Genomic DNA, 22,166 nt, shown 5'->3' with positions numbered 1-22,166 from the left:
AAAATTTCTAGTATAATATTGAATAATAGTGGTGATAATGGATATCCTTATTTCATCTCTGATCTTACTGGGAAGGCTTCTAATTTATCTAATTTATCCCCAACACAGATAATGCTTGCTAATGGATGGTTTTAAATAGATAGTATCATTTTAAGGAAAACTCCATTTATTCCTATGCTCTCTAGTGTTTTTAATAGGGGTGGGTGCTGTATTTTGTTAAAAGCTTTTTCTGCATCTGAAATAATCATATGATTTCTGTTAGTTTCATTATTGATATGGTCAATTTAAAGGAATGGCAGAGTCAACTGAGGATTTTTTTTAAGAATGGGGAAGGATTTAGAAGCAAAAAAGAAGAAATCAGTAGATGGTGAGAGACTGAAAATCAAAGAGGAAGGGGTTGATTGTGGGGGCAATTTTCTGGAGAAAGTAGGAGGGCATAAGGGTACATGTAGAATGGTTCACCTTAGAGAGAAGGGCTATCTTTCAGAGACTGGAGTAAAGGAGATAATGAGGGTTGATAATCAGGACTGCTGTTACCTTTGCCTATTGATACCAACCTCAATTTTCCTGCAGGATCACAGAATTGCCAAGTTTGAGGGGACTTCTGGAATGAACTAGACAAACCTTCACCTGTAGAGGAAGCTCCATTACAAAATACTGTATATGTAGTTATTCAGCTTTCGCTTGACCTCCTGTGATGGGGAATTCACTTCCTCCTAAGGTAGCCCCTTCCAGAATGGCTTTATCCCTGCAACTTCTACCCTTTTCTCCTAATACTACTCTCTGTGACCATAAAGAAATATTATCTTTTTACATGACTATTCTTCAAATACTTACAGATTTATAGGATCATACTGCTTCAAGGTAAAGGTGATTTTATTGGTTACCTAATCCAATCATCTTGTTTTGTCCAATAAAATGGGGTCTGAAGATGTTCGGTCCTTTGCAAAGGAACACAAAGGTATAAAGTAAGCAGAGCTGGATTTGAATCAAGGTTTTTCATTTAAAATCCAATTACTATGATACCAGGCTATTTGGTCTTCCATCTAGCAGCTCTTCACATACTCAGAGATAGTTATATTCCTACTATATATTTTCTTCAAGCTGAACATGCCTGTTTCTTTCAACTGATTATCTCGTGATATGGTTTCAAACCCTCTCACTGTTATAGTTGTCTTCTTCTAGGTGACTGCTACTCGTCAGAGTCCTTCTTAAAATGTGGCTTGCAGACCTGAAGACAGTTTTCTAGGTATGGTCTACCCAGGGCAGAGTACAATTAAGGACTAGCTTTCCATTCTGGATACCATGGATCTCAATACAGCCAAGTTTATATTAGCTTTTTCAAGTGCTATGTCAGATTGTTGAATGTGCAATCCTCTAACATCCCTAGGTGTTTTTGTTTGTTATTACACTGGGTAGGGATGGGAAGAGGTGGCAAATGGGGAGACTTAGAACTGTAAGCTGCATCAATGCTTTCAAGAAACAAGTGAGCTTTGTTTTTATCATTGTGGTATTGTGGGAGCATTTAAGCATGACTAATAATGGATTTCTTTCAAAGCTGGTCACTGTTGTGGAGCCTCAGTGCCATTAATTGCCTTTGGAACATGCTTTGGACCCAGCTAAGCCACTGAGGTTTATGAAAAGCACAGCTGTGTTGTTAGTATTGCCTGAGATTTTTCCGCCTTGGGTATATTAACTGTACATTTCCTCTAGAATGCCATCTCTGGGAGAATGGTCAGGAGAACTTTCTAGGATTATCCTTTAGGCATCTTAACTATTCTGGACAAGTTTGGTATTTCCTCTCTGAGTGTGTTATTCTTTCTATATTAGGTGAATCTGGGATGATAAGGCCACCCACCCTAAGTAGCTTAAGGCTGCATCTCTGATATAACTTTGAGACTCTGATCCATCAATCTTGGGGATGGTTTGAGGGCTCCACTTAAGATTTTTCGTTGGAAAAAGTATCTAGTCATTGCTATGCTTGTGCAATTTTAGAACCAACTAAAGGACAATAGTGACTAGACCATAATTCATATGAAAAAGACCCGAGAGTTTTAGTGAACATGTTAAATTTTATACGAAGGACGGAGAAGGTGTCAAACGAGGTGCTAGTACAGAAATACAGTACCTGTATTCAAATTCAATCTCTGACACTGCTTGTGGGATCTTGGGAAAATCGCCAAACCTCCCTGAACTTCAGTTTTCTCTTCTGTAAAAGGAGTGAGTTGGCATAGAAGCCTCCGAGGTCCCTTCCAGCCCTAAATCTACGACTGACTCACTTGATATCATAAGGCAGGTGGTGTCACGTACTACAGAGAGGTCAGGGAGGATGTGGACAGAAAAAAGGTTGTAGGATTTGATGATTCACACCCTTCAGTTGCTTGAAAAGTGATATTGCTCAGAGTGCGGAAGGAGACAGCGCCTCCAGACTACAATTCCCAGAATCCTTCGAGCTGCGGTTTATCCCTGAGACCTGGCTTCATTTCCCACAAACCCATCCACAAAACCCCGTTGGGTCGGAGCCGCGGGGATCCTCAAACCCTTTCGGGACTGGACGGCGCCTTGCAGGCTTCTCTAGGAAACGCAGTCCGGGCTGGTGACAGGTGGCGGCGCAGGCGCACGCGAGGTCTCGGTGGGCCTGCACTTGCCGCCCCTTTGTGTTCCCTTCCGCTCCTCGCCGCTATTCCCGTCCCGGGACCCGCGACCCTCGCGCTTGTTGCGGCCAGGCTGGCTAGAGCCCAGAGCCCCGGAGGGAGGGTGAGAGCCCGAAGAGGGAGGAGGGGCCTCCCCGCCCCCGGCCGCGGAGCCGCCCGGGCCAGTGCCGGGCCTCCTCGGGGCACGCGGGAGACAGGGGGGTTGTGGTGGTGGTGGTGAGGTGTGTGTGTGTGTGTGCGCGCGCGCGTGTGTATGCTTGTGTGTGCTGTGTGTGTACATGCGTGCGCACGCGAGCTTTTCACCTGCCTGTCTACAAGCATTTATCCGGCGCCTCCGGTGTGCGATGCTCTCGGCCGAGCGCCGGGGACGCAAGAGAAATGCAAAGGCAGGCCTGGCCTGCACTGTTTGTGTGTGTGTGTGTGTGTGAGTGAGGGGGAGGGGGCGTGCAAATAAATACCGACGTGCCAAGAGCAGATTCTAGACTGTCACCAGGGTGGGGGCGGGGCGGGCGACGCAAGAGCCTCGGGTACGAGTGTCTGTGGTGGGGAGGCTAGGAGGCTTCTCGTACTGGGCCTCTTTGTGTGTCCCCGCAGGGAGCCGAGGGCCTCTGTCAGCCCCCAGTAATTGACAGCAGCCTCCCCCCCTCCCCCGCGACGGCTGGGTCCTGGTGGGAGTTGGCGCCTAAGAAAAAAGCGCTGTTTCCAGTTGTCCCCGCCTCTCCACCCCACCCCCCTCCCTGAGCACGTGTGACTGCCCCCGGCCATAGGAAGTTCACATCCCGTGGCCCCAAGCGGAGCGGAGTGGGGCCCGTGCTGTCTCTGCTGAAGTAAGGCCTGATCATTCTTCCAGGACTCCAGGAGTCTTCATTTCCTGCAAACAGCTGGGAAGCAAGCGGTGACCATGAAGAGTTTGGCCAAGGCACTTGGGGAGAGAGGTGAGAATTTACAGAGGGATGAGAGAGTCCTTGGGAGGGAATAGACTCTGGGAACGGAACAGTACTAGTGGCTGATTACCACTGCTTTCCTCTCTTACATCACACACACTTGTATATCCTAACTCTTTGGTATTTTCTGGGTTCCGAGTTGGAACCCACTGCCACCTCTGTCCCCGGATTCTAGAGCTACTTCTGCTGTAGCTGTGGAAAAATACTTTTTAAAAAAATTACTTCTTGGCCTTTTGGCTAAGATCAAGTGAAAAATACTTTTCCCCCTTCCTCTAGTTGAGAGGATATGGTTTTTTAGAGGAATTAGAAAATAAAAACCTGATGCACAAAATCATTAAAATTGATGTTTTCAGTGTGCAGGTTTTGGACTCAAACTGAACTAATTCTTTCTTGAGAATTGGCAGTCTCAACTTTCAGTAGGTACCTGTACCTGATTGAATGTTTGTGGTACTCCACCTAGCTCTATCCTCCTCACCTTCCTTTTCCCTTTAGATATCCTGTGATTCAAGGGAGAGTCTGGGTTAGGAGATAATGTCCTCAGTATATAATAAAATGTGCTATTAATTAATTATGGGGGGGAAGACCATTATAGTCATTATATATGTATATGTCTACTTTTTTTTCCAGACCTGTAATTTCATGAATATGGAGAATTTTCTATTTTGTAAATTTCTTCCAGAGATGTGGATTGGCAGCCCATCTGTAACTTTATAGTCTTAAAAGAATTGCATGGGGCATTGAGATGCGCCAACTCAACTTTTTGTAGAACCCGTGGAGCAGAGACTATTCTCTTTTGTCCGCTCCTATGATAAGAAATGTTCCAATCAACTTACTCTCTTTTAACTCTTATTTCCTAAGGCTTACTATCATCTTTGTTTGTGTAATAGAAACCTAAGACTCAGGTCAAATTAATTGTTCAACATTCCGTAGTTATTTGACAGCAAAATTAGGACAGAAGTAAAACGATAGAAAGAGTGCTTAATCTAGAGTAAGAGGACATGGGTTCAGAAAGCTAAGCTGTTCTATTTACTAGCTTTGAGACCTTGAACAAGTTGTAATTACTCAACTGTAATGTGATATAGTTGGACTTCGTGATCTCTAAGGTCCCCTGTAAGTCTTTCCATATTACTCCTCTGATAGTCAAATTAATTTCCATTTGATAGAATTAATTTACAGTGATAGAACTCTAGGAGAGCAAGGACTGTTTGAATAGTTTGTCTTTGGATCTGAGTAACTAGGACAGTGCCAGGCACAGGTTAGGTGCTTAACAGATACTTGTTAATCGCTTGATTAATTTGATATAGGAGCTTCTAGTTCCCAAAAGAACTCAACAGATTATTTCCTCACACATTCTCTGAGCCAGGTAAAGGGATTAGAGTAATTTATTTCATTGAATGAAACAGTGAAGTGGTTGGGTTACATATTCGAATCGCAAAGCATGTGGTGATAAAGCTGTGAATTCAAGCTATGTGCAATTACTCCCAGATTATATGCCCTGAAACATGCTAGGATACATGGATACTATCACCTTTCTCTGATTCTAGATATAGATGTGGCAAAGGTTCTCTTTGACCTACTTCTAACGAGTGTGAGAGTTACATTGAAATAAGATGTGATGATTTCTAGATTTTGGAAGCTGTGGGATGGGATGTTTTTGTCTTCATGGTTCGCTTTTCTTTGCCAGATCTCCCTATTCAAGATTTTGTGTCTCTCCAAGAGAAGCCCACAGAGGAGCTGGGAAGATTAATATCTGGCCTGTCAAGAGCCAGAGCCCAGGTGAGTTGAGAGTTTCTTTCCCTTATCCTAGGAATTCTGAGTTTCCAGAAGGTAAAAACATTTTCTTCCCTTCTCCTTAGCAAAATTCTATCCAGGAACATGAGCCCAAATTGTGCTCCTCCAGGAGACTAGAATATTTTTGTGTAATAGAGTTTTCCAGTTAACCTAGTAATTCTGTAGGATAAGGCCAGATTGTGGAGGGCCTTAAATACTAACTTAAAATTTTGGAGTATATCTTGGAAACATTTGGGGTAGATTCTCTAAATTTGTGCATCTTGAGTTTCTTTTAATATACTTCAATTTTGCTTTGCTCATAGAGCACAACACCTTCTCTGATGAGGGCATGCCATGCTGGGTGGTCCTGTGCTGGTATCTCCCATGTCATGCAATCAGTTCCAAAGTTCTTAAGAGAGACCTTGAGAGTGTCCTTGTATCACTTCTTCTGGCCACCATGTGAGCACCTTGTGCGAGTTCTCCATAAAATAGTCTCTTAGGCAAGTGTATGTTTGGTATTTGAATAATATGGCCAGCCTGTCAGAATTGTGATCTTTGCAGTAGAGTTTGAATGCTTGGCAGTTTAGTTTGAGAAAGGACCTCAGTGTCTGGTATGTTATCCTGATAGGTAATCTTCAGGATCTTCCTGAGACAATTTAGTTAGAAGCGATTCAGTTTCCTCTCCAGGCACTGGTATATTGTTCAGTTTTCAAAGGCATACAACAATGAAGTCAGTACCACGGCTCTGTAGACCTTCAGTTTGGTAGTCATTCTAATATTTCTTCTCTCCTACACTTTGCTTTGGAGCTTCCCAAACACTGAGCTAGCTCTGGCAATGTGTGCATCAAGTTTATTATCAGTTTGTATGTTCCTAGAAAGTATATTGCCAAGATAAGAGAACTTATCCATAGTATTCAACACTTCTCCATTTGCTGTAATTGATGGTTCCATGTATGAATGATATGGTTCTGGAGAGATGGGATGAACACTTCCATAATGTTCTCAACAGACCATCATCAATCAATGCTGAAGCCATTGACCATTTACCTCAGGTTGAAGTCAATCCCTCTCTAGCCAGATTTCCAACTGACAAAGAGGTTTTCAATGCCATTGGGCTTCTCTCCTGAGGCAAAGCACCTGGCACTTATTCTATTCCAGCTGAGATTTACAAGGTTGGGGTCCAATGCTTTCACGCTTTCCCAGTCACCAATGGAGTGAAACAAGGCTGTATGCTTACTCCCACACTTTTTTAGCATGATGTTTTCAGCCATGTTGTCAAATGCTTTCAATGAGGAAGAATATGGCATCAAGGTCAGCTATGGCACTGATGGTAAATTATTTAACTTGAAAAGGCTAGAGCCAAGACTAAAGTGGAGGGAGAGTACATGATTTTTTGTTCACAGATGATTGTGCACTCAATGCAGTCTCTGAAGCTGACATACAGCAAAGTATGGATTGATTGCCTGCTGCTTGTGCTAATTTTGGCCTAACAATTAACACCAGGAAAACACAGGCTCCCTATTACTTCTAAAATAAAACATGGACTTTTCTGTTTGGCATTTGAAGTCCTTTCTTACCTGTCTCCAGCTTACCTTCTAGGCTTGTTGTATGTTATTCCCCTTCATGTAATCTATGGTCCAACTCAACTAGCCTTCTTACTATTTCTCTTTTATTTTTGGTCACTTTCAACTTTATTTTGTTTTTATATGAAATACATTTACAGATTTCTCTTGCTTTGTGAGAGGTCCTTTTTAACAAGGTAAAAGTTAAGTAAAACTATTAACAAAGTGACTTCATGTGAAAGTATGTGCATCTGTATTACCTTCCAACCTTCTTTCTTTAAATGAACAGAAATCTATTTTTCTTCTTCCCACCCCTACCTCATTGGGAAAAAAAGATGAGAAATAACCGAATTTCTTGTAACAAATGTGCATAGTCAAGCGAAACAAATTACCCAGTGGCTGTAAACAAAAATATACATGTCTGGTTCTGCATTCTAAATCTGTCACTTCTCTGTAATGGGTAGCATGTTTCGTCATTGGTCCTCTGGAATCACAAATGGCCAGTTTATTGATCATATTTCTTACAGCTTTCAGAGTTGTTTGTTTTTGTAGTGTTATTGTATAAATTGTTCTCCTGGTTTTGCTCATTTCATTCTTTTTCAGTTTATAAAAGTCATCAATATTCATTTTTATAATACTGATATTATAGTAAAAATTATTCTGGTTCTACTTGCTTCACTCTGCATCAGTTCATGTAAGTTTTTCCATATCTTTTTGAAGTCATGTATTTCCTAATCTCTTCTTTTTCTTTTTTGTTTTTGGTGAGGCAGTCCGGGTTAAGTGCCTTGCCCAGGGTCACACACCTAATAAGTGTCAAAGTGTCTGAGGCAAGATTTGAACTCAGGTCCCTCTGACTCCAAGGCCAGAGTTTTATCTACTACATCATCTAGCTGCCCCTGTTTCCTTATTTCTTACAAAGCATAATAGTACTCCATTACTAAGTAACAACTTAGTTAACCATTCCTTAAATATTGTATGTTTTCTTAGTTTCTAATTTTTTCCCACCACAAAGAGAACTGCTATATTTTTGTATGTAATGGACATTTCCCTCATTCTTTGATCTCTTTTGGGTACTGTGCCACCTACCTGCTCCTCAATACCAGATTTTCTTGTTTCATGAAGTCTCCAGATATTTCAGGAACTCAAAGTCCAAATACCCAGTTACTACACCAATTGAGATAGATGTACAAAAAGAAAAACACGTACAAATGTGTACTTATAAGTTCACTCTTGAGATACAGGTGCTCATGTTAAAAAAACAAAACTAAAATATAATCAGAGTCATAGAATTTGAGAATCAGTATGACCTTATTGGCCCCTATATTAACCTCTACATGAAGGAAATCCTTACAATAACATATCTGACAAGTAGTTATCCAATTTCTGTTTGAAGAATTCCACCTCTGGGACAAGCTAGGTGGTGCGGTGGATAGAACTCCAGCCTTGGAGTCAGGAGGACCTGAGTTCAAATCCAGCCTCAGACACTTGACACTAGCTGTATGACCCTGGGCAAGTCATTTAACCCAGATCACCTCACCAAAAAAGCAAAGCAAAAGAACTCCACTTCATAAGGCATCCCATTCCTCTTTTGGACAGCTCTAATTATTGAAAGTTTTTCCTGACATCAAGCCTAAGTTGGCCATTTTACAACTTCTACATATTGCTTCTGATTCTGCCCTCTGGATCTCCTCAGTTCTCTTTGAGACTTGGGAGTTTTTTGAGATGGTTGAATAGAAATGTCTTTGGTTTTTCAGGAGTCATTGACTTTCAAGGATGTTGCTGTGAACTTCACCCGGGAGGAGTGGAGGCACCTGGACCTTCGTCAGAGGGACCTATATAGGGAAGTTATGCTGGAGAACTATAGGAACCTGGTCTCATTGGGTAAGATATTGATTTAATATTTAAAAACTGTAAATAAAGTACATTTATGTCTCCAATTGTTAAAATATGTGAAACTTCTAAAATGCTCACTGAGTTTAGGCTTTAGTTAAAGAAATTAAAAGTTACCTTTTGTCAGATTGTGACATTATTTTTGGTTAAGAGATGAAAGGCCTTTATTATATGGAAATTAAAATGGGAAGCTACTTTGTGTGTCTGTGATGTTTTACTGCTTTTATTCTTCAGCATCCTTAAGAAGAAAAACTGGAAATGAACTCTGCAATTATTCTTTGTTCCAATACGAACATCCCATTTCTGTGTCTTTCTTTTTGATCAGGGCATCACATTTCCAAACCAAATATGATTTCCCAGTTAGAAAAAGGAAAAGAGCCATGGATGGTAGAGAGTGGAACCTCAAGATGCACTTGTTCAAGTAAGTGGAAAATAAAAACAAAAAATACCCCAGGGAAATGGGAGGCAGGATAGGTAAATCATAAGGGGTATAATATTAGAAAAGTTGATTAGGTTGTCTATAGCCTTTCTTAGGCCTGTGGAAATGATTGGTGCCATTTACCCCCCAAAGTATGGAAGCTTAGAATTGGGAGTCACCTTAGAAGTCACTTTAATTCCTCACCCAATGCAAGTATCTCTTCTGTAATATTCCTGACAAGTGAACACTTCTAGGGACAAAGATCTCACTCCTTTGCCTATTCCATTGTAATTACTAGAGAATCCTTTATATTGTGCTGAAATCTTCTTCCCTATGATTCCCACTCTGATCTTGTTTTACCATATATAAAAATATAAGCCTAATCCTTCTGCCACATAATAGCCCTTCACATTTTTGAAGATAACTTATGACGAGAATAATGGCTTTCTCCTTATCTATGCTTCTTTTGTACTTTCCTCTGGTGTGGGAAGAGGTGTTGCTTATCTTCTTTAAACTGAACTCTTCCTATAATTCCCATCCCTTCCTGCCTTCTTGACCTTCGGATTCTTGTCTCACTTTCTGTCATCTTCCTTCTTTCCCTGTTGAAAGTTCTTCCCTTTCTTTCATTGCTTTCACTGCCATCTCTTCAACCTTTCCCTAAAGGCTTCCATTTCCATTCTCTTCTTAACCTCTTCCACATGGACCTTTCCCCCCACATTTTTCAGAATAATTATTTTAAATGTCTTCCCTGATTTTCTTCCTGCAGAAGTGATCATCTTTTCTGAGTCTTCATGTACCTTTTATTTGGCATGTTGAACACTGGTTTAAAACCTTCATTTCTTTGTGCAATAAGGCATTATCTTGCAGTTGGGTTAGAACCTTTTAGCATGGTGGTCTTCAGGTAACAGGAAGTTCTTGTTCAGTCAGAATTATACCCACTAATCAACCAACATTAACAGCCAGTAGCTTTCTAGCAAAATATGTTCTGAGGTTTAAGAATTTGTAGCTGTTAATTGAGAGGTAGTATGGCATTATAATTTCATGTCAAGAAGGAACAAAGGTCCTGGCATTATGTAACACAGCTGGAGCTAGGCTTTCTTTAGCTTCTGTCAAAGCATATTAGATCGGTTTTAATCAGAATCTTGTTTTGGCAGGGTCTGACGTTGATAATGTCATTGTTGTGCTCCTCCCTTTCACCCTCTCTCACCTCTTCCCAGCATGCTGAAAAAGGTATTTTGCAGGGTACAGACTGTGTAAGATTCTGTAGCTGAGATACTTGTGCAGAACTTTGGACCCGGAGGAGCCCTACCCCTGCAATATTTGGATCCTTTCCTCAGCTGACCCTTTGTGAGTTTTTGTGTCTACCTCTGGGTCAGCAGCTCTGGTGTTGGTACTCAGGAGATGTGTTGTATCCTATTCCTGGGACATATGGGGATCCCTTGAGGGGGAGGCTCATGCTTATTTGTCTCTTTCTTTGGGTGTTTGGAAGAAGTCAGGGAACTGGTTCTAACTGTTCAGGTTGGGATGGGCAGTGGGTACTAGGCTAGGCTAATTTTGGTGACATCTGAGAATATATCTGTGAGGCTAATTTGGGAAAGAAGAAAGTCCCTCCTCATGTACTGCTGTAGTTCTCTTACCTCTGTCTCTTTCCTTTTCACTCTCTTATTTTTTCAGACTTCTAATTTCAGGCATCCCTTAAGGCTTTATCACTAGCCTTCTGTTTATCTCTCTCTACAGAGATATAGGAAGCCTTCAACTATTACTTCTATGCTGATAACTAAAAGATATATTTCTCTCTTGGCTACCTCACCTATATTTCGGGCTTATCTTTTCAATTACTTTTAAGACATTTTTACTTGGATTCCTATTGTTTCCTGAAACTCAACATGTGAAAAATTGAACCTATATTTACATCCTCAGTTCCAGTCTCAAATTCTGTGTTTCTGATTAGAGGTACCACTAGACCAGTCTTAAAATGGGATTCATTTTGAATACTCCCTATCTTTTGTCCCTTTTGTTCAGTCTGTTTTAAGTCCTACTATTTTCTTCCTTTGAAATATTTCCCAAGATTTATCCTTTAGTTTCCATTCAGCCACCAACCTTGTAGGCATGGTCCATATCACTTTATAACTAGATTAATGAAATGCTTATTTAGCTTCTACAACAATCCCCTTTTGTTCTGCTGACAAACCTGAATGGCTTCCAAGCCAGCACAATTAATGTAGCTATTAATTTGCAACCCTGTAAAAATTACACAGAAAACAGGAACAGCAACACCATCTCTGTGCCCCAGACTGATTAGGAATCTCTGAACCTCAAGTACAAAATCAGCTGAGGCAATAGTTTTTTAGAATTGAGGAAGTAAAGGGCAGGATGGATATTGGAGAATGTCTCTACCCTGTTGTTACCTATTTCAAAAGTTTACAGTGCCTTCCTGTTGGACAGACAGCATGGCATAGTGGCTAGGACATTGGATTTGGCATCAGGAAAACCTGTGTTCAAATCCTTCCTTAGACATTTACTAGCTATATGAACCTGAGCAAATCACTCTGTGTGACTCAGTTTCCTCATCTTTAAAATTTGGAGTTTGGACTCTGACTTGTAAGTTTCCTACAACCTCTAAATCTTTGAACCTATTGTTAGTTTTCACATTTAAATTTTATTTTGCTTTATTGTTTTCCAGACAACCTTCATTCCATTAAGTATTATCTCTAGAAGCCATATGCCTCTATAACTGTGGCTCTGAATATGTTCTGTACTCTTCCTGAAATGCCTTCTTCTTCTTCTTCCTCTCTGCCTGTTTAAATCCTTCCCGTCCTTTAATGCCTACCTAAGTTCTACCTCCTCCATGAAACCTTGCCTAACTCTTCTATTTTCTGAACTTCTAGACCAGTTATAGTCTATATGATATAGTATGAAGTTCCTAATGACTTTATCCTGTACTTTAATTCTTTTGGCAGAGCTATGATGATAGGGAAACTCCTTACATTCCCTGCAAATTGAAACCCATTCATGCCCTCTCACCTTTGTGATTCTTGCCCATATCCTTCCACAGATTCATTTCAATTCCGTATCTATTTGCTAAGTGGCACTGCTGAGGATATACCAACAAAAATGCTCTCAAGGATCTTTGTATTCCATCTTGGGGAAAGGGTTCAGTATGTATGTACATGAAGTACAGGAAAATTGAAGAAGGAGAGAGTACTAACTACTAGGAGGAATCAGGGAAGGTTTTATAGAGGAAGTAGTACCTGAGGTTAACCTTGAAAGAAAGATTTTGAGAGACAGATGAAAAGGGAGTACATTATAGGAATGAAAGATGGCTTGTGAAAATGAAAAGAGGTGAGAGATGGGCTATCAAGTTCAGAGAGTGGCTAGTCAGGTTGGAATATAATATTTGTGAAGAGGAATGTTATGAAATCATGCTAAACTACTAGAACAGTGACTGTTTTTAATTTTGTTGGTTTCTCCTGTGCTTAGGACAATACTTGACACATAGTAGGTGCTTAATAAATGCTTGGTGATTGACTGACTGAATCTGGCAGGGATGGTAGGTTGGAGCCAGGTTGTAGAGATCCTTAAATGCCAGGCTAAGGAGTCTGTATTTTATCCCATAGACAGTGGGGAGCCAGTAAATGTTTTTGAGCACAGGAGTAATATGGACATACTTGTGTCTCAGGTAAATTATTTTATGAACTATGAGAAAGTTAAGCTGGAGGTAGGAGAACCTGGAATCAAGGAAACCATTTAAGAGGCTATTACAGTAGTTCAGGTGAGAGGTGATGAGGGTCTGAACTAGGGTAGTAACTATATAAGTGGAGAGATGCTATGTAGGTAGAATTGACAAATCTTGGCGACTGATTAGAATAGAGGATGAGGGAGAGCAAAGAGTCACAGCTGAGATAATGAATCTGAGTGATTTGGATAATAGTGGTCTCCTCAACACAAACAAGGAAAGTTGAAGGAGGAGAAGGTTGTTTTGGACAAGTTGATTTTGAGATTCCAATGGGACATCTTGGAGGAGTTGTTAAATAGGCAGTTGATAACATAACTGGAGTTCAGTATAGAGTTAGATAGCTTAGGATCATTTACCAAGATATGTAAAGTGAACCCATTGGGTTGAAATTTTCAGGGGAGTTTATATAGAGAGAAAAGAGGGAATAGGACAGAGCCCTGAAGAATGTCCACATTAAGGGGTCAGTGATGATTGAGGAAAGGAGTGGTAGATGGGCAGGAAGAAAGCCAGGAAAAAGAATATCATGGAAGTGAAAGGAACAGAATTTTTAGGAGGGTAAGATGGTCAGCAGAATCAAAAACTTCAGAGAGGTCAACTTAGTTGAGTTAATGGCTCTACCCTTTATGTTGGAAGCCTCCTAGATATTTTATTATTTCATAGTTTTCATTGTAACACTCAGATTTTCTCTCTGGCATCCCTTGCTCTCACTATATAACTGAACACCTCCCTTTTCTAGTCATAGAAATGATGTTAATATGGTATCTTTTACACTATATATCCTATATTTAATTTTTTTTATGTATGTTAGTCTTTAAAAAGCATTCATTTTCTTCTAAGAACTAAGAATCTAGTTGGAAATTCAAGACAGATACACATAAAATTTTTAAATATTGGATATTAAAACATAAAAATATTTAGGTAACAGTGCAAGAGAATATTATATGATTGGTTGACAAAATAGTTGGTGTAATCAATTGGCAAGCATTTATTAAGCATTGTCTTTGTACCAAGCACTGTACTGTGTTGTAGGGATTCAAAGGTAGACAAAAATAGTTCCTGACTTCAAGGAGCCTGTCTAATTGGGGAGAAAACATGTACATAAGGTATATTTTTATAGGTATGTAAAAATACATGTGGAGTGGATGGAAACCTACCTTAGACAGAAAGGCTTTAGCAGCTGGGGAGACTGGAAAAGGCCTCCAGGAGGAGGTGACAAGTGAGCTGAGGAGTCAGGGATTCTAAGAGACAGAAGTTAGAAAGGCAGAACAGCCATTGCAGAGGCTCATAGATGACAGATAGAGTGTCATGTTTGAGGAATAGCAAACAAGCCAGGATTACTAGACAGAAAATTGTGTAGAGGGGACTGATGTGTAGGTAGGTAGGAAAGGCCAGGTTGTGGACAAAGCATTTCATATTTGATTTTGGAAGTAATAGGGAACTACTGGTTTTATTTGGGATGGAATCAAAAGTTATTGTGGCATGGTTAGAACTACATTTTAGGAAAATCACTTTGGTAGCTGTGTGAATGGATTGGACTGGGAAGACACTTGATGCAAGGAGACCAATTAAGATTATTGCAGTAGTATAGGTCAGAGGTGGTGAAGACCTGAATTATGAAGATAGCTGTATGAGTCATTGTAAAGGTAGAAGGGATAAAGAATTATTAATTAATTGGATATGTGGGCTGAGTGAGAGTGAGGAGTCAAGGATGACACAGACCTGGAGCTTGTAAGACTGAGAAAATGGTAATGTCCTTGCCAATGATATGAGACTTTAGGGTTTTGAGGGTTTTGAAAGATAATTTTATTTTGAATGTGCTATGTTTAAGATGCTCATGGGAAATATGCTTAAAATGTTGGTGATGCAGTATTAGAGCTCAGGAGAGAAACCAGGGCTGGACATATAAATCTGGGAATCTTCACATAAATCATTCAAAGGAATCATTTCAGGAAATATTTTTGAATGTCTTCTGTGTTCAAAATCTTGTGCTACATTACCCCTTGCTCTCATGAAACTTGCAGCCTATTATAATTAATCAGATGTGGACAGATATAGCTACCATACACAAGGCATAACATTAAAAGAAAAGGGAAATCCATGGACTAAATTGGGCATAGAGTTTTTTTGTTGATGTTGTTGAATTAGTAGAACATAAGTTGAACACCAAAGGATATTTAGAATTTGAACAGGTGAAGAGGAAGGGAAGAGCATGTTTCGAGTAAGGAGTCAGGAGTGACCATATGTAGGATCATTAGGATATTAACTTGACTAGAGTGTGGAGTACTTGTGGAAGATGGAATATAAATTTCAGTAGGGATTTGGAGGCTTTGTTTTGTGGAAAACTGTGGACATCATCTTTTAGCCACTGAAAGTTTTCCAAAGAGACATGACATTATGCTGTAGTAGAAAGAATGTTGGTTTGGGAATCAGGAGAGACCTGGACCGAAATTCTACTCTGAGATTTACAAGTTGTATGACCAGGTTCAGTTTCTTCATCTGTGAAATGGGGTTATTAATAGCACAGGATTATTTTGAGGATTAAGTGAAAAAAGGAATATAAAGTGCTTTGCAAATCTATATAAATACAACTATGTACATGTGAATTATTGATCTTGGATTTTTTTTGTCAGAGATCACAGTTGGTAATTGACAGTGATGGTCAAGTGGGGAGCACACCAGTTAAGATTTATATAGGCATCTAGGACCAGCAAACCCGGCTTAGTCAGAAGTTGATCAAATATTTGGAAACAAAGTTAAAATAGAGGTTAGGATTTTTGGTACTAATGCTTAGCCAAAATATCTCTTAGTAGTTAGAGTAGGTGAGAGTCCTTACTCCAGGAAGTATGAGAGAACAAGAACAAAATACTACTGATTAAAATGCAAAAATGAGCCTCATTCTGGGGCAACTGTGATTTGTATGTTGGCTCTTTTGTACTTCTTAAGTGACTGTGGTCCCTTATAGGAAGTATTTGTAGAGGTCAGGATAATTACAGCAGTAGATGGGCTCTGACTGTGTTTTGTCAGTCTGTGAGCATTTATTAAATGCTTGCTGTATGTCAGGCACTGCTAAGTTCTGGGTATAAAACTTTCAAAGAGAAAGTTCTTGCCCACGATGCTCACTTTCTGCTAGAGTAGGTACAGGAAGACTGGAGTAACAGGAGTGTTCTTACAAACATGAAATTGTTGTTTATCAAGGATTACTTTGGTAGTGGTAGTGTATAGGTTTATTTGGAGGGGGAAGGTGATTGGTGACAGGAAGACTGATTAGAAGCTTCTTTGGGGCAGCAGGTGGCACAGCAGATGAATTTCACCTCTTCCAGAATTTTGAGCCTGGTGCTACTTAACAGCTTATTGTGTTAAAAAATATTGCTTTTGGGGCAGCTAGGTGGCAAAGTGGATAAAGCACCAGCCCTGAAGTCAGGAGGACCTGAGTTCAAATCCGGCCTCAGACCAAACACTTAACACTTACTAGTTGTGTGACCCTGGGCAAATCACTTAACCCCAATTGCCTAAAAATAAAAAAAATTTAAGAAAAAGAAGCATTTTACAATTTAATTCACTATCTGCTGCGCCACCTAGCTGCCCCAATCTGTTACTCACTTCTTAAATGATTCTTTTTTTCAAGACTTAAGACTTCTGGTCAATTCCTAGCCCTACTCTTAGAGAAAAAGATTTAGTTATATGAAACCATTTCCATCTCTTTGACCACCTGAAAAGGCAGAGTGTGTCACTGTGTCTAGAGCTACTACTGGAGTCATTATTCTTTTTTTTAATTAATTTATTTTGATTTATCAATAATCACTTCCAAAAGCTTTTGAGTTTTAAATCACCAAACATTTATTAAGATTTTAGTAATAATGAACTTATATTTGTGTAGCACTTTAAGATTTGCAGAACATTTTCCTTTTCACAACCCAGTGAGGCAGTTCAAAAATTACCTTCATTTTGTAGATGAGGAATCGAAGACTGATTAAGTGAGTTGCTCCATGATCATGGTTAGTAAATGTCCAAGGCAGGATATTTACTGAGTGTAATGTACTGTACTAGACTCTGGTATAAAATAGCTTATTTATGTAGTGTTTTATAATTTGACAAAGAATTTTCCTTAGATCAGAGCTTTGTAAACTTTTCTGAGTTGTAGGTCCCTTGGGCAGTCTGGTGAAACCTTTGGACTCCTCAGAATAATGTTTTTAAATGCATAAAATAAAATATATAGGATTACAAAGGAAACTAATTATATTGAAATATAGTTAAGAAATTTTTTTTAAAAGTTCACAGACCCCATGTTAAGAACTCCTGCTTTAGATTGTTAGTTAAAACTTATAAAACCCTGTGAAGTAAAATCTGTAAGTAAGTAGTACAGTTATTACAGATCAGGAAATTTATTAAATTCACAGAGATGCTGTTATTTTTCTAGGGTTAACTAGCTGGCTACTGAGCTGTCTGACTCCAAAGTAGGTGTATCACAGTGAGATGATGAAGGACTGAGAATTTGATGCCAGCCTACCACCTTTAGTCTTGATTTCCCCCTTGATATTTCCTACTAGCCACAGCCACTGTGCTTAAAGATGGTACATTCTTTATGTTCAACTTTCACATTGCATCAGTCCTACCTATAATCACTTCTGTCTCTTTATTGCTATTCCTTTCCCTTTCTCTCCCCAGAATTTTAAAGAACATTTTACAGAGTGGAAAAAGCCAAATATGCCTTGTATCAGTTTCATTTTCCCATTCTTATTGCATTTCATTTCTTTCAGACAGGGAAACTAGGCCTGAAGCCAAAGATTCAACTCCAAAGGAAGGCATTTCCAAAGAAAGCTCACACCAGGAAGGAATGACCATGAGTTGTATGTGGTCTTCCAAATTAGGAAAAACCTGGGAATGTGATAGCCAGTCAAATTGTCAACAGGGAATCCAGGAAAGGCAAGTGAAACAAGTGGAAGTTACCCAGAAGAAAAACATCACTGAGAAAAGACCTCCTAAATCTAATAAATTTCGAGTAAGCTATAGTCTGAACTCTGCCACTGCTTCTCAGGAAGTTTCTGTAGGAGAGAATTGTCATAAATGTGACATGTGTAGAAAGAACTTCAAAGAGAATTCTGGCCTAATTAAACACAAGAGAATTTGTTCAGGGAAGAAACGCTTTGAATGTAATGAATGTGATAAAGCTTTCAGCCAGCGTGCACACCTTATTCAACATCAGAGAATTCATACTGGAGAGAGACCCTATGAATGTAATGAATGTGGTAAAGCTTTTAGACGGACTATAGACCTTACTCAACATCAGAGAATTCATACTGGAGAAAAGCCCTATGAATGTAATCAATGTGAGAGAGCTTTCAGCCAGCGTGCACACCTTATCCAACATCAGAGAATCCATACTGGAGAGAGACCCTATGAATGCAGTGAATGTTCAAAAGCTTTTAGCTGGAGTACACACCTTACTGAACATCAGAAAATTCACACAGGAGAGAAACCCTATGAATGTAATGAATGTGGGAAAGCATTCCGAAAAAGTACAGACCTTAATCGACATCAAAGAATTCATACTGGAGAGAAACCTTATGAATGCAATGAATGTGAGAAAGCTTTCAGCCAGCGTGCACATCTTACTCAACATCAGAGGATTCATACTGGTGAGAAACCCTATGAATGCAATGAATGTGGGAAAACCTTCAGATGGAGTACACACCTTACTCAACATCAGCGAATCCATACTGGAGAGAAACCATATGAATGCAATGAATGTGGGAAAACTTTCCGTCGGAGTACTGAACTTACTCAGCATCAAAGAATTCATACTGGAGAGAAGCCATATAAATGTAATGAATGTGAGAAAGCCTTCAGCTGTAGGACCCACCTTATTCACCATAAAAGCACTCATAGTGGAGAGAAACCCTATGAATGCAATGAATGTGGTAAAACCTTCAACCGTAGTTCATCTCTTACTCAACATCAGAGAATCCATACTGGAGAGGAACCCTAAACATATAGTGAATATGGAAAAACTTCTTATGAGAGATGATCTGTCACATCAGAAAATTCATATTTGGCAAGTGTTAGAGTATAGGCATCTAATATTCATGTGCTTTTAGGAATAAAAAAATAATATGACCAGTATTAGCCAACCCATCGTAAAAAAGAAGATAACATGCTAGAACATAAAAAGTACACCAGTTTGAGGTAAAAAACTCCAGGTTTGACCTCCCTAGCTTTCTTGATACTGCAGCTCATGACATTTTGTCCCCAGCCTCCCATCCCCTTTTTCCCCCTGCTTACCTATAGTTATATTTAACACTACCTGAATCCTTGACTTCAACTTTTGTTGTCTCTGTGTGGTGTGACTCCTCTGTTCCTCTTGTTTTACCTTGTGATAGATTATTTAACTTTTACTTAATTATTGCTTGTCCTGGTTCTGGTGCCTAACTCACTCTTCCATGCACTGAACAGTATTTTTTGCTGATGCAAGCCTGGCTGTTAAGCCTTACTTGCTAGAGTTGGTTGGCTGAATATAACAGGGACAACATCTATAAAAATATTGGGTGTGGGAAAACTTTCAGCCAGTACACCTTATTCTATATTAGAAAAATCTATACTAGAGAGAAATATAAGTATATTGAATATATGAAAGAGCTTCAGAATCAGCTCAACTTTTGATAAATGTTATTGTGTTCATATTGGAGAGAATTCTTGTGAAGACAATGAATGTTTGGAACCCTTCTACCAGAGTACATAACATTAGATAGTTTATGCTGGTGAGGAATCCTATGCATACAATGAATAAAAGTCTTCAATTGTAGTTTATCCCTCATCTTACATTGGAGCTTTCACAGTGGAGAGTAACCATGGTCAAGTTACTGAATGAAGGGAAATCTTTCAGACTCATCCTTTAGTTCGATGACCTGCAGTCAAGATTTCAGTTTGTCACCCATCAACTCTCGTTTTTATTTGATATATTCAAAAGTATGGGCTCAGCACTGGTATGTTATCTTTCATTAAACAACCAGCCTACTTAAGTTCGAAGAAGGCCTTCAGCAGAAAGTTGATTACAGGTGAAAAATTAATTTGGTCACAAAACTCATGAAGACTAAGTGTAGAAGTATTGCAGACTGCGTTGTTGGAGTCATGGATCTTTGAAATATTGATGTACTTGAAAGATAAAGTATTTTTTTCCCTTTTTTAGTTTATCCCTTAAAAAAAATTAGCTGCTACCAGCTAGTGATGGAATTTTGCAAATCTGATTGTGCTGGTCTGTTTACTCAGAACAATCATTTAAGTCCAAGATTTCTGGAAAATACAGGAATCTGATTGCTAAAGCAACTAAAGCTTTTGAAACAAAGAAAACAATGGGACTTAAAACTTTTTGGAGCAAGGGAAATGAACAGTCTCTTCTTACATTTGTGGCAGGTTCCCTTACTGGAAAATTGAAATTATTTAAGTTTAGTATTATCACATGAGAGGAATGTTATAATGTAGGGTTGGGAATCAAGATTCTGAAGGTGACTGTTGTCCAAAGTTTTTTTTATAGAAGTGATTTCAAATACTATATTTAATCAATTATAAATGTTATAGATGCATGAAATCAAGTTTTCTAAAGTGTATATAGGTTGTTAAATAGGGCAACTTAGTAATGTATCATCTAAAATTGTATTTCATATGAAAATTTTCTTGTTCAGACCTTTGATTTCATTAATGTAGAGAACTCTTGTATAGAATCTAACACTGATGATGCAGATTAACAACTTGTTTTTAACTTGGAGTTATAGAGAGGTACCTGGGAAATTGAGAGATTAAGTGACTTGTCTGTGGTCCCATAGCTAGTATGTTCCAGAGGCAGGTCATGAATTTAAGTCTTCTGGACTCCAAGGCCAGCCACTGTGTTTACTACTTCTTACTGTCTCTCTGGTTTCTTTATTATTCCTATCTTATTTTATATGGCAGTAAGTCAGAAGGTGAAGAAACACTTTCCCTAGGGTCATGAAATTCAGAAGGACTTCTTTTGGGGATATTTTCACAGGTACTTCTAAAAGATTTTTGGGAAACTTAAGGGGATTTTGATGGCTTTTTGAGAAACTAATCCAGAAACTTATTTTTGTATCCCTTTTTATTCATTGTAATTTTGTTTTCCTTTTAACAAGCATAGAGATTTATATGAAAGCATGGCATAATGGAAAGAGTTTCCATCAAAGTCAGGGAAATCTGAATTAAACTCATGCCTCCAGCATATGCGGCTGTGTAACCCTGGGCAAATTACTTAGCTTCTCAGTGCCTTAGGTAACTGTGGTAGAAGAAATCTCTCCTGGCGAGTATCTTACATTGATGAAATCATAGGTCCCTTCCCACCCCTGGCATTTGAGATCAAATTAGTTATTATAATTTGAAAGCAAGATGCTTTTCTGTAATTTGAGGTACCATCTTGTTACCAGTTAACTTTCATTGTTTTCCTTGTCGTGTTTCACCATTGGAATGAATGGATGGGCATGATTAAAGGCAGCTCACAAACAGAACAGCTATAAAAAAAGAAACAAAAACAGTGCTTATTGTGGTTGTGTGTGAACCCTACAGAAATTGCTTTTTTCCTTCCAACTCCTTCTCTCTCCCCCCACACCCCTCCGGTTTTGTTGTATATGTGGTACATTTGTGTGGGTTTGATGCAACTGGAATAGTTTAGTTCATTTCCCCATGTTAATGCTGAGTATTATTTGCTGATTTTAATTATATGTTTATATTGTTTATATACCAGCCTTGGTTTGTTTGCATACTTTCCCTCTTTGGAGTGTTGTTATTCCTTTTGGGCTGTGATAACCTTTTTTTCTTTATCCATCTCACTTCCCCATCCTCCTTAGTGGGATGGAAGGAACATGCTGCTAATCCTAGGACTATCAGGAGATACAGAGAAATGAATTAAATATATCACCACACTTCAGGCACAGGTGGATTGAATATAATTAGAAAATGGCAGCTTGTAAGGGAAGGTGATAATGCTGAAGGAAGATACTCAGTTGTGGCAGCAGTTGGAACAGTTCTCCCAACCCTGTAAGTTTCTTAGATGAATTTTCAGAGTGCTTGTATGAAATTTCTGGGTTTCCAACTTTGATGAATTTATATCTGAAAACCAGCTTATGGGCTTTCTTCATGGATCACCCAAGGATGGGATTTCTGCTATTTAGGTTGTTCACTCATATGAACTGC

The 22,166-nt window shown here is 39.2% G+C and overlaps 1 protein-coding gene across 3 annotated transcripts; it reads left to right on the top strand.

Moving 5' to 3' along the window:
- The first annotated feature begins 2,439 nt into the window (after positions 1-2,439).
- Positions 2,440-21,716, top strand: LOC110193220 (uncharacterized). Of its 3 annotated transcripts, none has more exons than XM_020964881.2 (6): positions 2,440-2,626; positions 3,505-3,589; positions 5,283-5,374; positions 8,685-8,811; positions 9,146-9,241; positions 17,732-21,716. In XM_020964881.2, exons 2-6 carry the CDS (start codon positions 3,556-3,558, stop codon positions 18,958-18,960), a joined length of 1,578 nt encoding a protein of 525 aa, XP_020820540.1. In that variant the 5' UTR covers positions 2,440-2,626; positions 3,505-3,555; the 3' UTR covers positions 18,961-21,716. The 3 variants fall into 3 exon arrangements, with proteins under 3 accessions (XP_020820540.1, XP_020820539.1, XP_020820538.1); XM_020964880.2 differs by having other exon boundaries at positions 2,440-2,632; XM_020964879.2 differs by having other exon boundaries at positions 2,442-2,757.
- Positions 21,717-22,166: the final 450 nt, after the last annotated feature.

The sequence above is a fragment of the Phascolarctos cinereus genome, unplaced genomic scaffold (genome assembly GCF_003287225.1).
Source record: "Phascolarctos cinereus isolate Bilbo 61053 unplaced genomic scaffold, phaCin_HiC Scaffold_2;HRSCAF=192, whole genome shotgun sequence".
Lineage (NCBI taxonomy): Eukaryota > Metazoa > Chordata > Mammalia > Diprotodontia > Phascolarctidae > Phascolarctos > Phascolarctos cinereus.
The sequence above is the reverse complement of the archived record's forward strand: the minus strand, read 5'-3'. Positions and strand labels throughout refer to the sequence as shown.